At 37.3% G+C, this 13,157-nt stretch overlaps 1 protein-coding gene and 1 long non-coding RNA gene across 2 annotated transcripts; both read left to right on the top strand.

The window, feature by feature from the left end:
* The first annotated feature begins 97 nt into the window (after positions 1–97).
* On the top strand, positions 98–3,464 carry LOC148724412 (uncharacterized). The gene is made up of 2 exons (XR_015990253.1): positions 98–1,230; positions 2,913–3,464. It is a non-coding gene; the product is annotated as an uncharacterized LOC148724412 (long non-coding RNA).
* A 2,259-nt stretch (positions 3,465–5,723) lies between these two features.
* Positions 5,724–8,831, top strand: LOC111339169 (uncharacterized). Its single transcript, XM_088730201.1, has 5 exons — positions 5,724–5,752; positions 5,943–6,285; positions 6,980–7,094; positions 7,190–7,509; positions 8,038–8,831. Exons 1-5 carry the CDS (start codon positions 5,724–5,726, stop codon positions 8,224–8,226), a joined length of 996 nt encoding a protein of 331 aa, XP_088586327.1. The 3' UTR covers positions 8,227–8,831.
* Positions 8,832–13,157: the final 4,326 nt, after the last annotated feature.

The raw sequence follows: 13,157 nt of genomic DNA on the forward strand, positions 1-13,157 counted from the left end.
CACTCAATGACAGCGGTAGAGTTCCAGAGTCTGTAACAAAGTCTTTCTGGGAAACAAATATGAGGTCCAAAAGAGAATTAGAAATAGGCCTGGTTGCTTTTGATATTAATTGTTCAAAGCCCAGAGTTTGAAATATATTTAAATAGTTTTTAGTTGCACTTGGTCTTGGCATTTCCAGCAGGTCAAAATTAAAATCACCGAGTACGACTGTAAATTTTTGCAGTCAGAGTAAGACAGCATTTCTTCCAGAAGACCCGTAAAAGCAGCATTTGCGGAGAGGGGTCTGTAAACAACAACAACAAAAAAAAAAAACATGCGTGACCTCGAACGGGGGAATTGAAGTTCGAGCCAAATGGTCTCGACACCTAAAATTTCCAAATCACTCCGTCTCTTTACACAGAGATGTGATGGAACATAGATCAATAAGCCACCACCAGCACCAGTGTGGCGATCTTCCCGAAACAAATTATAATCATCGACAGTCAAGGCAGCACTGGACCAGGAGTCATCAAGGAACGACTCGCTGATGCCCAATATGAGATTTGGTTTACCATGCCGATGACGAGCAACAGATGATAATAGTAATTTGATTTCATCTAACTTGTTCGACAGATGGCATATATTTAAGCGACAGATAGTCAAACCTTTTTTCGGGTGATCAGATACAAAATCGTCAGGATTTGCAGGTATTTCACTGTGTTGCTCAGACGCTTGTACGGCTGAGAATGATAGATCAACCAAACCAAGACGTGACTCGCCCATGGCAGCGGATGTAAGATGGCTCATATGGGTCCGATAAGTAGTTACACAAGCAGGACACGACCAGCTTATGCGGGTGGCCTCTGAGTTCTTTTTATATCCTTCGGCTTATCTTCACCGCATTTGATATGGTAATTGCAGGAACAAATACCACATTTCAAAGTTCGATGGTTACATGTAATCGTTCGGCAGCAAAGCTTGCACTTGATCGGGCCTGGATTGACTTGGACATCTCCACTGATGAAAAGATCTGCGAGTTGGAAGGATGAGATGGATGTTGGTGTATGGCTGAGCCGAGCAGAGAAGAAACGTCTACACCTAAATCTCCAACAAAGATGGCGGCTGTCGACGAGATAGGAAACCTTTGATGACAGACTTTCAGCAGCTTCAGAATTCGCAGGATCAAAAACAGCATAACATAGGGATGCTGGCTTACTTAGATAAGTGTTTAAGTCCAGATCTTCACAGCAGGTAGAAAACAGCAAGAAATAGACGAATATAGCTGGAGAGCGGGAGTAAGCATTTAAGATGGAATTGCGAGTTGAAAAAGGGGCTAAGTGATAGTGTTTCGCATCTACTTAAGCAAATGACATACCATCAAATTGTAATACTACGACCACAAAAAAGATTTTTCCACAATTTCATTTTAAAATGTTTTTGAAACGATTGTGACGTTTTGAAGAGCCAAATACAAACAAAAGCGATTTTCAAGGTAACTTAATACTTAATTAGTAAATGAAGCACTGGATACCCCTTAGAGATGGGGTGGAAAGCGGAAGACAGTTGTATAAAATAAGAACAAAACGGTTTCCCGAAAATTCCCTTGGTTGACCAGCACAAGCAGGTTGGGAAAGAAAGAAATCTATTACTCTTTCCGTGACTCGATTCCCAGGGGAAATACCAAATATTGGATATTCTTAGGAATAAACAGTGTGCTGGGTTAGTCATGTATTTAAGTCTGTTTATCTAGAAGTGATCATGTGCTGTTTCAAAGTACAGTTTATTATTTTCTTCGATCATGGTCATAATTTTAGCCTGAAAACCACAGTGGTACGAGCAAATCTAAAACTGCTAGAGGTCTGTTAACTACTTTTCCTTGAGCTCAAACTAGGTATTTCTTATTTGTGATCTGAATTCCACCTGTTCCTAGTTAAAGAAGTTCTATATTTAGGTTTCTACGAGTGCGCACCATCTAAATGCAATTGTTTTAAATAAGTCATAGCAGAAGAAAACAGTTTTTGAAACTCATTTACAATCTTTTAAAGATTTAAAAGGTTTTTTAAAGATTTAAAAATGGTAAACTATTTGCCAGTCGGAGTAATTTATATACAACTTCTAGCTAGACGAGGTCTTGGCGCCAATGAAATGTTGCTCCGGGGCAGATATTATGCACGTCCCGCTGTGCTCCCAAAATGCTGGAAAGTTGCCTGCCAGAATTCCCAAAAGATTGCCAAAAGAGTACCAAAATCCAAAACGTTGCTATCCAAATTTTAAAAGCTTCTACCTAAGTTTCTTGATTTTTTTGGAATAAAAGGTAATCCAAGTTTTTATTGTTCGTTCTCCACAATAATCACCAACTTTACTCAAGAAAAATATTTTGAAACTTTCCTTTAAAGAAATACACGAAAACATGGGAAAAATTTAAGGATATTCATGACTTAAATCGAACTGACGAGTTGCTCGTAAATGGCAGCGAAATTTAAGGATATTCATGACTTAAGTCCAACAGAAAAAAACACATGCTTCATCTAGTGTCTTGTCGAACCAAACGATGTCAAATGACAGGTTATATGTTCAAAAGGTTGAGAAACATTCGAGAAATTTGCATTAATTGAAGTTTCATATAAAATCGTTGACATGTTTCTGCTCAATTGACATGTGCTCTAAACTTTATTTTGCGAAAAAAATTCTCAAATATACAAATGCAAAAAATTCTCGCTGTTACCAGAATCGCAAAAGTCCCTCCAACGCCAAAAGTTGCTTAAAAGTTGCCGAGCACAATAGGGACGGGTATTGCATTTTTTTAATGAAGACGCTAAGAAAGGTCGTGGTCGTTAATTGATATTTATTAAGGATTTCTTGGGAAAAGAGATCTTGAACTTTTACTGTGGATGTAGAATAGCTAAAGTTAATAGTGTTTTCGATTTCCAAAGAGGCTTAATGTGGACGTTTTAGACGCCTGTTAACAGTGTGTCATTGGTGTCCTGGTATTACCCGGTCAATCTAAACTGATCACGGACGATCTGGGTACAAAGAATCATATAAGTTAAAGACAGGTGGCAGGATTTGGAGAATTCTAGCCAAGGCAATGATATTGCCTAAAAGTTAAACACGAAGGCGCGCTATATAAGGAGCCTTAGGTCCCACTGGACCATTTGTCAATCAAACGTCGTGTGATGTAGAGCTCTTAAAGTCAAGTCAGCTTGAGCTACGGCAACTCTAAAGCAGTGAACAGCGGGCGCATTCCTCAAAATTGTTTTATTTCTTCGTCACAATACAAGAATTTTTGAGATTTGTAATTCCTTTCTCCAATGGAAACTGTCTTTGTTTGTGGCGGTAAATTTGAGATCGAAGTAGGTGGTTCGCACGTTACCTCATTCCACCATGCTGGTAGAAGTAAACAATAGATATAGAAGCGCTAAGCGGTATTGATCTGTTATTGTAAGTAGCGCTATATAAGAAATAAATTATTATTATTATTATTATTAGATATCTCATTACCTCCTTTTGTTCGTCTACCAGCATTTAAATTTGACCCGCACACGTCAACGGTGAGTGACAAATGAGCCCAAGTCTTCCCAGAGAAGACTTCCTTATATAGCGGGCCTTCGTGTTTAAGGACTCCCACTTTAGCTTCTACTGTTGAGCGAGCTTATGTAAATTATTCATCATCAGGTTATTAATCAATTTAGTATTGTTCCACACATTCTAGGAAAATTGTGTGAATATGCAAATGCAAGACCGTCGTTTTTGTAGCCATTCCTGTCAACCTGAAGAAGAATAAAAAAATGAAAAAACAAAGTTTATGCATCAAACAGATCTTTATAATTACTTAAGGAGGTCTTAATCAGGTGTTCATCATTTTCGATCCATTTCTTTGAATAAAATAGAAATGGGAAGGGGCGTTCTGTTCATTAAAGTTCACCGAAAAGGAGTACGTAGTTCAAATTGTCGTGCTAAAAATATATCACAAAAGATAAAGTAGGAATTGACAAAGCTACAGCCAAAGACGTCGGTTATTAACTGCTTTCCTTTTTCTATATTTCTAAATAAATTTCTCTTTGTTTTGAAACGATAGATGAAGTTGTGTGCGAGGAATGCGCTAACAAAACATTTATGCGAGTGCGTCCCAAGAGTAGTAAAGAACAAAGCCTCGTGAACAAAAATAATGTTTTGTATTGGCAATAACAATTAGGCCGAGATGTCGAACGCGTTCGCTGGGTTTCGGGCCCCTGTCAAATTGTCATTCACCTGCTGTTGAGTTTTGTAATTAAAATTGTTAATTGAGGCTATTTTGTATTCATTACCGTTTACCAAATAGCAGTGGCTCAATCTGTCAAACTAATCTTCATTAAGGCAGGAGAGGGAATTCAGGCGAAGGTTCGGAGTTTTTTTAGATTTAAAATATAGCTTCACAGCATCAACCAACGACTGCGAAATAGAAACTTACCGGGTGGTGGTCGGCATAAAACAACCAAACAAACAAAAAAAAGGCTAAGTGGTTCTATACTTTTAAAGGTAAGAGACCTTACTTGTCATCAGTTTTGAAGTGAAGTCGAGGAGAAATGATGGAAACCCGTTTTTATTATAAGCCATAAAAATACTTAAATCTCACGACAATCTCTGCACAACAATCGCTCGAATAGTTCAACATGTCAAAAATAGGCAAAAAAAAAAAGAGAAAAACCACATAAAAGTAGATTCTCTTAATCCGTGACACCGTTATTTTGTTACCGAATATTTAACAGTTGGTTCATATGTCAGCGTGCATTCATCGAGATATGAAGCACGCGGGAAGTTTGGACAGCACGAAAGATGCGTAAGAGTTGCTCGAGGCGTAGCCTCGAGTAACTCTAGCTTCTTGAGTGCTCTCTAAACTTCCCAAGTGTTTCATATCTCGATGAACTCACAGCTGACGAATGAAACAATTGTTTTATAACATTTTCAACGCAGTAGTTTACGCATAAAGGGCAGAAATTCCCTCTCCTACGCTTCAATGCGTTGTTTATTTTGTTCCCAAAAGTATTTCGCCATGCTTCAATGATCTTGCCTCAAATTGGTCAAAAACTGACAGGTGAATTCATGCATGGAAATGAAGTTTGAAACCGTTGATTGTTTTGTTTTCCCTTTCTTTGGGTTCTTTTTCGGAGTTAAAAAATCCATTTCCAAAGAAAAAGTAGGCAGATCTTTATCAGCTTGTTCGCTTGTTGCCATTTCTAGTTCGACTTGTTAGCGGAGGTTTTTCCCGTTTTTTAATGAAAAATGCTGAAGTTACTCGCGAGAAAAAGTTTTTTTCGCGAGGCATTTGTTTGCTGACGTCAGCAGCGCGCACCATGGAAAATTGAAGCACGCTCTCGCTATTGAATTTGATTGCACGATTTTTCAAGCTATGTTATAATGTTTGTTAGAGCTGTTGGCATAAAACATTACCAATTTTCATGTAATGCAACAGGGAGGCAAGAAGCTTTTGCCAAAGTGCTCTCTGATCCATCTTGTGCTTTCTCTAAACTCACCGTAAGCTTCATGTCTTTATAAGATTATACTGACGGATATACCAAATATTATTCTTACAGGAAAGATGTTAAGGCCAAGCTTTTGTCTCTTCATCCTGGCTTTTATCGAGGACTCTGTATCTCCTAATGAACAGTGCAGGAAGGAGATCAACATTCAAGGCATGGGACTGTGGGGGCCTGTTTGTCGCTTTCAATAGTTATTTTTAGTATGACATGATGACTTAAAAATGGATGGAAATTAATTGCTTCCTCTTTGACCCGTAACTTGCCTCTGGCTCTCACAACTTCATCCAGTGCACATTCAAAATCTAACGGTAAAATCACAGAGACTGCTGAGACAAGTTCTTTCTTCGGTGAAAAACTAACAAGCAGGAGTTTGAGTCTCCTAGGATACCGTGTCAGGGAAAACTCCTAGAGTTAAAAAAGGCAGCGACAAACCATTATCCAGAGTCTCTCGAGGCAAATTAATTTGACATTATCTTATTCTAAACCAAAAACTGTCCATGAACTTGTTTTATTGTTTGCAAACCAAATAGGTGGAGAATGCCGATCCATTATTTTCAAAGAACCCATACAGGACAGAGTCTTGAAAGGCCGTTTAATCAGGCTTGAAGAGGTGCCCCACCAAGGCAGTTGTAATTTGCTGTGTCATAAAGAGCCCAATTGTGTGTCCATAAATGTTGGTCCTTCCCAAGGAGGGAGCTACACTTGTGAGTTGAACAACGCTTCGGACGAAAGTCCAAGCTCGTTCAACCTTCAGAGCAAACAAGACTACACTCATCTCAGTATCGAGGTAAAGTGACTTATTTTAGACGATGAACAATTATTCTGGGCGATCAGTTTGATAGATTACCTCTTAAACTACTCTTGCATTTCGTGTGCATGTATTGAATTGAAATGATTCCTTAGTACTGCATTGTGCATCCTGAGGAACGTTTTGACCTGATTTCGATGGTATGAGATTGAGAGATTTTTTCATATATTATATCAATATCACATTGTTACAAACATTAGAGACTTTTTACTTAATATATCTATAAAATGATTTTTTTTGCCAGTGTTACTTAATAAAACTATCGAGAAATACTTTGTGAAGCTATGAAATAACCCACATAAATACGGCAAGATTGAAGAAAACTTCACTAAAAAATCCTTCGACAACTTTTATGTACTTATGAGGAGTCACATGAAGGGAGAATGCCAAAGCTGAGATACACCAACGGTGTCATCTCTACGATGTTAAAAAATGAAACAACAAGATACTCGTGGCTAAAATAAAGAGACCCATTGAAAATAGAGTACAGCGATTGATATATTTTACTGGTTTAATGACTAATAAAATGTAATTAATTCTTGTCTTCACTTAATTTATAAAGGAGCCTCAAGAAGGTATCGTTCCGGAAATAATGTGCTCATTCGAGATTACATGATAACCCGGGAAAGTAAACTAATCGATGATTTTGTCTTCAACAATTTGTCTTGCATAGAATCCCTGCAGAAGCAGTTCCTGTTTCAACAATGGCACATGTCAAGCTGGATACACTGATAAAGGATTTCGTTGTAAATGTCCTTTAGGATTCACTGGTGTATACTGCAAGAGAGGTAATTAAATAAAAACTGTAGAGTGGAATTAATACCGAATTATAATCAGGGGAATAAAATATTTCGGTTTTTTTCTTTTTTTTTTTTTAATGTAGCCTGCAGCTTTGACTTTGAAGATGGAGTCGGCGGGTGGGAAATGACAGGCAGAGCTTTCATTTACCAGCCAACATTTGGTGACAAACCAGTCGCGCGCAATAAAAGCGCCCAGCCTCAAGGGGACTGGTGGGTAGGGGGAGCTGAGAAACGGCCAAATGAGAGCTTTCCCGTAGGAGGGCAGCATCCAGATGAAGCCGACAAACCCCATGGAACTCTCACTTCACTTTGTTTTCGTATTGTTGGCAAGAATATTTCGTTTCTCATTGGTGGAGGATGTAAAGTAAATGAGGTTCGTGCGGAGCTTATTGTCAACAACCAGGTGAGATTATTCACTTTGACCTTTATGTGTCCTTTGATTCCTATAAAACAGCTTAGGTACATTGATCAAGGTATCAGAGATTTTGTCTTTCAAAATTGCTAAACCGTTTTGAGCCTCGTGATATCCATAAACTTCGCTTTGGTTTAAATTGAAATATTTACAGGGAAAAATATATTTACAAGTAAAATCTAAGCATTTTCGACCCTTGGTCATCATTTGCGGAAGTGATGATGACCCTGAGATAACCAAGTGTCGAAAACGTTTGGTTTTCCTTTTGAAACATTTTTTGACTTACAAATGGCTTTTGTTGAGCTTACTTAAGGGAAAGTCCGCGAGATAATCAACTTCACGCCTGGCACAATGTTTCACCTTTTTAGTCTTTAGTTTACCCTCCTTGGAAACAAGAATTTTTTTCCCCTAAGTTTAAAGCATTGCAAGTGAATTAATGTACGATGTAGTCGTACTAGATATGTCAACAATCGTCGAAACAAAGGTTTAAAAACCCTTTATGTTTGTCTTTACATTCAGATCGTCAGAAAAGAGACAGGAAACTGTCTGGAGAATATGACCCGTAAGAGCTGGGACGTAGAGGAGTTTATTGGTCAATATGCGCAAGTCAAACTTGTAGATGAGACTTCTGGTAGTTGGGGTCACATCAACTTTGATGACCTTAAAGGAGATATCATTTGTCCTCACGATTTTGACGGGAAAAACTGAAGAGATAGCGGCTTTAAAATCTAACTTATCAACTCAAGTCACTTTAAAAGGATGGTGAAGCAGCCTTTGACGCAGTATACTACTTTCATTGTGCTAGCATAGATAGACACAATGACAATGTTTCTGGTGAACAGTAGAATAGTATTATGAAACAACTTTATGCACGTGATTGAGAAGGCGATAATTATACAATACAATCGTTATATCGCTTTACTACTATGACGAGGATAGTCGATTGCCTTAGATGCTAGCAATCGCATCACATTTACTTTTCTTAATATTTGCTTTACAGAATCCATATCTGTAAAAACTCTTCGAACAGTCTGTTCAAGATTAGGTATTGAAGTCATTTGTGAGTAACTGCATCCAAAGCAGGTTCCAAAATAGCGGAGTATTAGTGTTTTATTTGACTCTGGCAATGCTTAATCCTCGGTTATTATGCGGAAGCACTTTAGAATTTATTAATACATATTATTAAAGTTAACAAACCCTTCCTCGTAAAGAGGTCTCCAATAACTACCTTTTGATATAAATGTCATTTTACGTTGTAGACAAAATAGTTTGGTTTTAACCCTCAAATACCACATGAAAATTTGCAATTTCAATGTTGTTCAGAAATATTTACTCTAAACTTGCGAACACAGTGTCTGGTGTTAGAGAGAAAAAGTTAATTAGAATAGAAAAAATCACACTCGAAACAATTAAGTTTCTTCTGCCGCGTGTTAGCAAGCATTTTTTCCTGAGCTCGTATTTTGAAATTCTCATATTTGTAATCTGACTTCCAGCTGTTCGTAAAGTAGCTCTATACTTAGGTTTCTACGTGTGCACACCTGGCATTCAGGCTGAATGCGATTATTTCAAATTGTGAAGCTCATTTTCGATCTTTTTAAAGATTTAAAAAGTTTTTTTTAAAGTTAGCTGTTGCCCAATCAGAGGAATTTTAAAACAACCTCCAGACGAGGTCTTGGCGCCAACGAAATGTTCCTCTGGGATACATGGTGGGCAGATATTGGGCATCTACCGACGGTGCTCGTTAAAATGTTGGAAATATGCTATATGGAATTCTTAAAAGATTGCCAAAAATTGCTAAAATCCAAAACGAAAATACTGCCCAAAGTCTTAAAGCTGCCACCTAGATTTCTTAATTTTTTTTTAAATAAAAGTATATAAAAAGTTTCAATCTTTCGTTCTACACAATTATCACTCATATCACTCAAAAAAAATAGCTTGAAACTTAGCTTCGAAGAGTTTCACCCAAATATGGGTTAAATTTAAAAATATTTATAACTTGAATCTAACGGAGCAAAACACATGCTTCATTTGGCGACCTGCCGTACGAAACGATGTCAAATGACAGGTTATGTGCTAAAAAGGTTGAAAGACATTCAAGAAGTTTATGTGAATTGAAGTTTTCTATGAAATCGTTGGCTTGTTCGTCTGTGATATGTGCTCTTAGCCTTTATCTTGCGCCAAAATTTCTCAGACATAAAAATATTTCTCGATGTTTCTAAAATAGAAGAAAATACTTCTAAACGCCAAAAGTTGCTGAAAAGTTGCATAGCACAATCGGGACGGACCTTGCAGGCATTAAATTTTACTAATGTACGCGGTAATAAAGGTCATGGGAAAGAAAGAAATCTATTACTCTTCTACAAATGTGACTCGATCTCCCAGAGGAAATGCCAAATATGAGAATATAGTATTTCTCAGAGAGATAATAATTTCACGACGTTGCTAGACTCACAAAATTTGCTTAAAACTTGCGGGCACACTCAGGAAAGGTATTAAATTCTACTAATGAAGACGCCCATAAAAGTCGTGGTCGTTCATTGATATTTTTCAAGGTTTCTTTGGAAAAACAGATCTCGAACTCCTATTTTGAATGCAGAATAGTTAAAGCTAATAGTGTTTTCGGTTTACAAAGGAGGTTTCAGGTGACCTTTTTATGAGCCTGTTAACAGTTTATGATGTCGTGGTATTACATTATCGTCAATCTAAACTGATCACGAGCGAATGATGCAACTAGCTAAGAATCATTTAGCTTAAATATTTTGAGGATTGTAGCCAAGACAATGATATTGCCCTGAGAAGTTAGGAAATCCCAGTGGGAGTGTAACAGGGCTGGCAACTTTAGCGTCCACTGTTGAGCGGGTTTATGTAAATTATTCATCATCTTGTCATTAATCAAGGCAGTATTGTCCTATACATTCTAGAAAAAATTGTATGAATATGCAAAATTACAATCATGCTGTATTAAAGCCATTTCTACCGACTTCTAAAAGAATAAACAATGACAAAACAAAGTTTATGCATCACACAGATAATCATAAACTATTTAAGGAGGTCTTAACCGAGTGTTCATCATTTTCGCTCTGTCGATTGAAGTATGATCAAGGAAAAGTAATGATAATTTGTAGCAAGAAAAACGTTCGAGTTAACTAAGCCTTGGTCAAGGAAATATTTATTAACTGTTCTAAATTTGTAAACGAATTTCTCTTAAAAGTGAAACTATAACGCAGTACGTCTGTGAAGAATGAAGTAACAAAAAATGTTTCCGTATACGTCCCAAGAGTAGAAAAAAATAAAGCCTCTTCAAAAGAAACATCTTCTTTTTATTGTCAAAAATCATGAGGGATGTTGAACACCAAGTGGAAAGGCATGATATTTCAAGTTCGCGGGGTTTCGGGCTTCTGACAAATTGTCATTTAGCTGGTGTTATCTTTTCACATCACAATCATAGCTAAATCTAAATCTAAATATCGTTATGTCGGCAAAATCGTTTAGGACATCACGGCAACTATAAGATAATAATAAGTGAAGCTATACTAAATATACAACACTATTAAAAACTATTGAAAACTATTACAAACTATTTAAAACTACTGATAAATAAATTTAAGTTAGTTTGCTTTTATTAATACGGATTGGCTGGAAAAAGTTTCTTTTGGAAGTTTGTCCCATTCAGTTATTGTCCTGGGGGAAAAAAGAAAATCTTAAATTATCTTTATGTCCTTTCGGTACAATAAATTTAAAATCATGGCTTCCTCGGGTTCTCCTTTCTTTATTAGAATTAATCGAAGCTACATTGTATTCAATACAGTTTCCGAAAAAGCAGAGGCTCAAGCTGTCAGTCTATCCTTTTAGTCCAGATCTCCCAGATCTAAGTAACCAATAAGTTCGCCAGTTGTTTTTGTCAAACACTAGGTTTGAACTGACTTTCATCTCTTCAAACAAAAGTACTATGTACCTTTGTACATCAAAGTAACTACTGGTCATCTCTTTCAACTCCTCGATAACTTCCTTTTGAAATCCTGCCTTTGGACGAATACAGTTCCTGTAGTCTTTGAGGGTTCTTTGACTTGGAAGCACCAGTATGCCGTTTCTCCGCAGTTTTTCGTAACATGCTGGAGATTTTGTAGCAAGCGACAAACAATATCTTATCATCATTGGATGGAATCTTACACCGGCAGAGCTGCGACCCATCAACTGTTTTTGTTGCTGCCAGAACAGCTTCATGAATGGTGTTAGTTTTTTGCCTGATTTACTTAGAATGTCAGCCGGTCTTCACTCAGCTGATGATCTACCTCTATGCTTGATTTCTTTATTTCAGCTTCCACTTTTACAATCTTTCGTTCGAGCTCCGCACACCTAAGCCGTTGCCTTTGCAGAGTGAGTTTACTCCGCTATGGGGCTGTCTAAGATATTGGAGAAAATAAATGGGCAGGCTCATTCAGCTTCTTCTCTTTAGCCTTGTGATTTAGCTCTGACTTGTGTGAATATTGGTGACAGCTGGGACATTGTGAATCATCATTTTCACACAAGACAGAGCAGTTCTTTGTTCTCCAATATTCTTGATGCGGAAATCAGCTATCAGTGTCAACTAACAATAGATTGACAGGCTTGGGAATAGAGTGATGAACTATTTTGCTAGATAATTCATAAGGCTCAACACCAGGACAGATTTGCAGGTTATTTATAGGTTTGATAAGATCTGAGACAGTTATATCACAAACTCATCTCAAGTTTGTAGTATATATATCATGATGGTCTTCTGGAAGTAGCCGTCCATAAACAGAAATTGAAAACCCAAGGCTGTCATCGATCATTAGCTCAATTTCTGGAAGCATTACTGCTGCTGTTTTCTTTTGAAAAAGCAGTCTATCGCTAAGTTCATTCACCTTCCATTCCTGCAATGTTTTCAGCGTTTTGACTCTTTTACATACGTCAAAAAAGCTGCTATAGCATTTCTTGTTGACTTCAACCGCAGGTTGATCTTCCACAACAGACCTCAATGGTCGTAAAGGAGGGTTTACCGAGTCATGACTTCTCTTTGCAAGATTTAAAGTCGGTAAAGCGTCAAACTTTAGCTTTTTCTTTACCATTTTTTTCCGATGGAACTGAAATAGAAATAAAAGAAAAGCAATATTAATAAGAATAAACACGACAACTGCAGTTTGTACTGCAGTAAGCGTGTAGGTTTGTTAGGTGGCCAAACATGAATTAGAATTGTTTACAAAAAATACTCGAATACGTACATGTCTTGATTTCCTTTGGATCGAAATACTTCTCACATGTAAATACTTTTCCTTTATCGATTTGAATTTGGAAATCTTTGTCGATAATTCTTGTTTTGGTCAGTTGATTCAGCCACTCTTTACACCATTTTTCATACTCAGCATTTCGCAGCGCAACTTAAATATGCCGATTCCTTTCGTTCTACGACATGTACCGCAACCAAACATAGCACAGTTATCGCCAGGTATTGTAATTTCGAGTTTAGATACTTAAAGGCCCATTTTTAACCGAGATGCCTTGCGCGCCCAGAACATGTTTCCTTATAAAAAATACGCTATTTTCCTCGAAGTTGCGGAATCGCTTTCATATCTTCTTCCATCTTACTAATTAGGGCTTTCAAAGTTCCATCTTGAATC

Source organism: Stylophora pistillata, chromosome 8 (genome assembly GCF_964205215.1).
Source record: "Stylophora pistillata chromosome 8, jaStyPist1.2, whole genome shotgun sequence".
NCBI lineage: Eukaryota > Metazoa > Cnidaria > Anthozoa > Scleractinia > Pocilloporidae > Stylophora > Stylophora pistillata.

What these genes read in the sequence shown, in the direction of transcription:
- LOC111339169 (XM_088730201.1), top strand. Translation starts at nt 5,724, where the DNA reads ATGGAAATTAATTGCTTCCTCTTTGACCC. An exon ending in AATTGCTTCCTCTTTGACCC is followed by an intron (nt 5,753 to 5,942) that starts GTAACTTGCCTC and finishes CATTATCCAGAG; the next exon opens with TCTCTCGAGGCAAATTAATT. An exon ending in ACACTCATCTCAGTATCGAG is followed by an intron (nt 6,286 to 6,979) that starts GTAAAGTGACTT and finishes TGTCTTGCATAG; the next exon opens with AATCCCTGCAGAAGCAGTTC.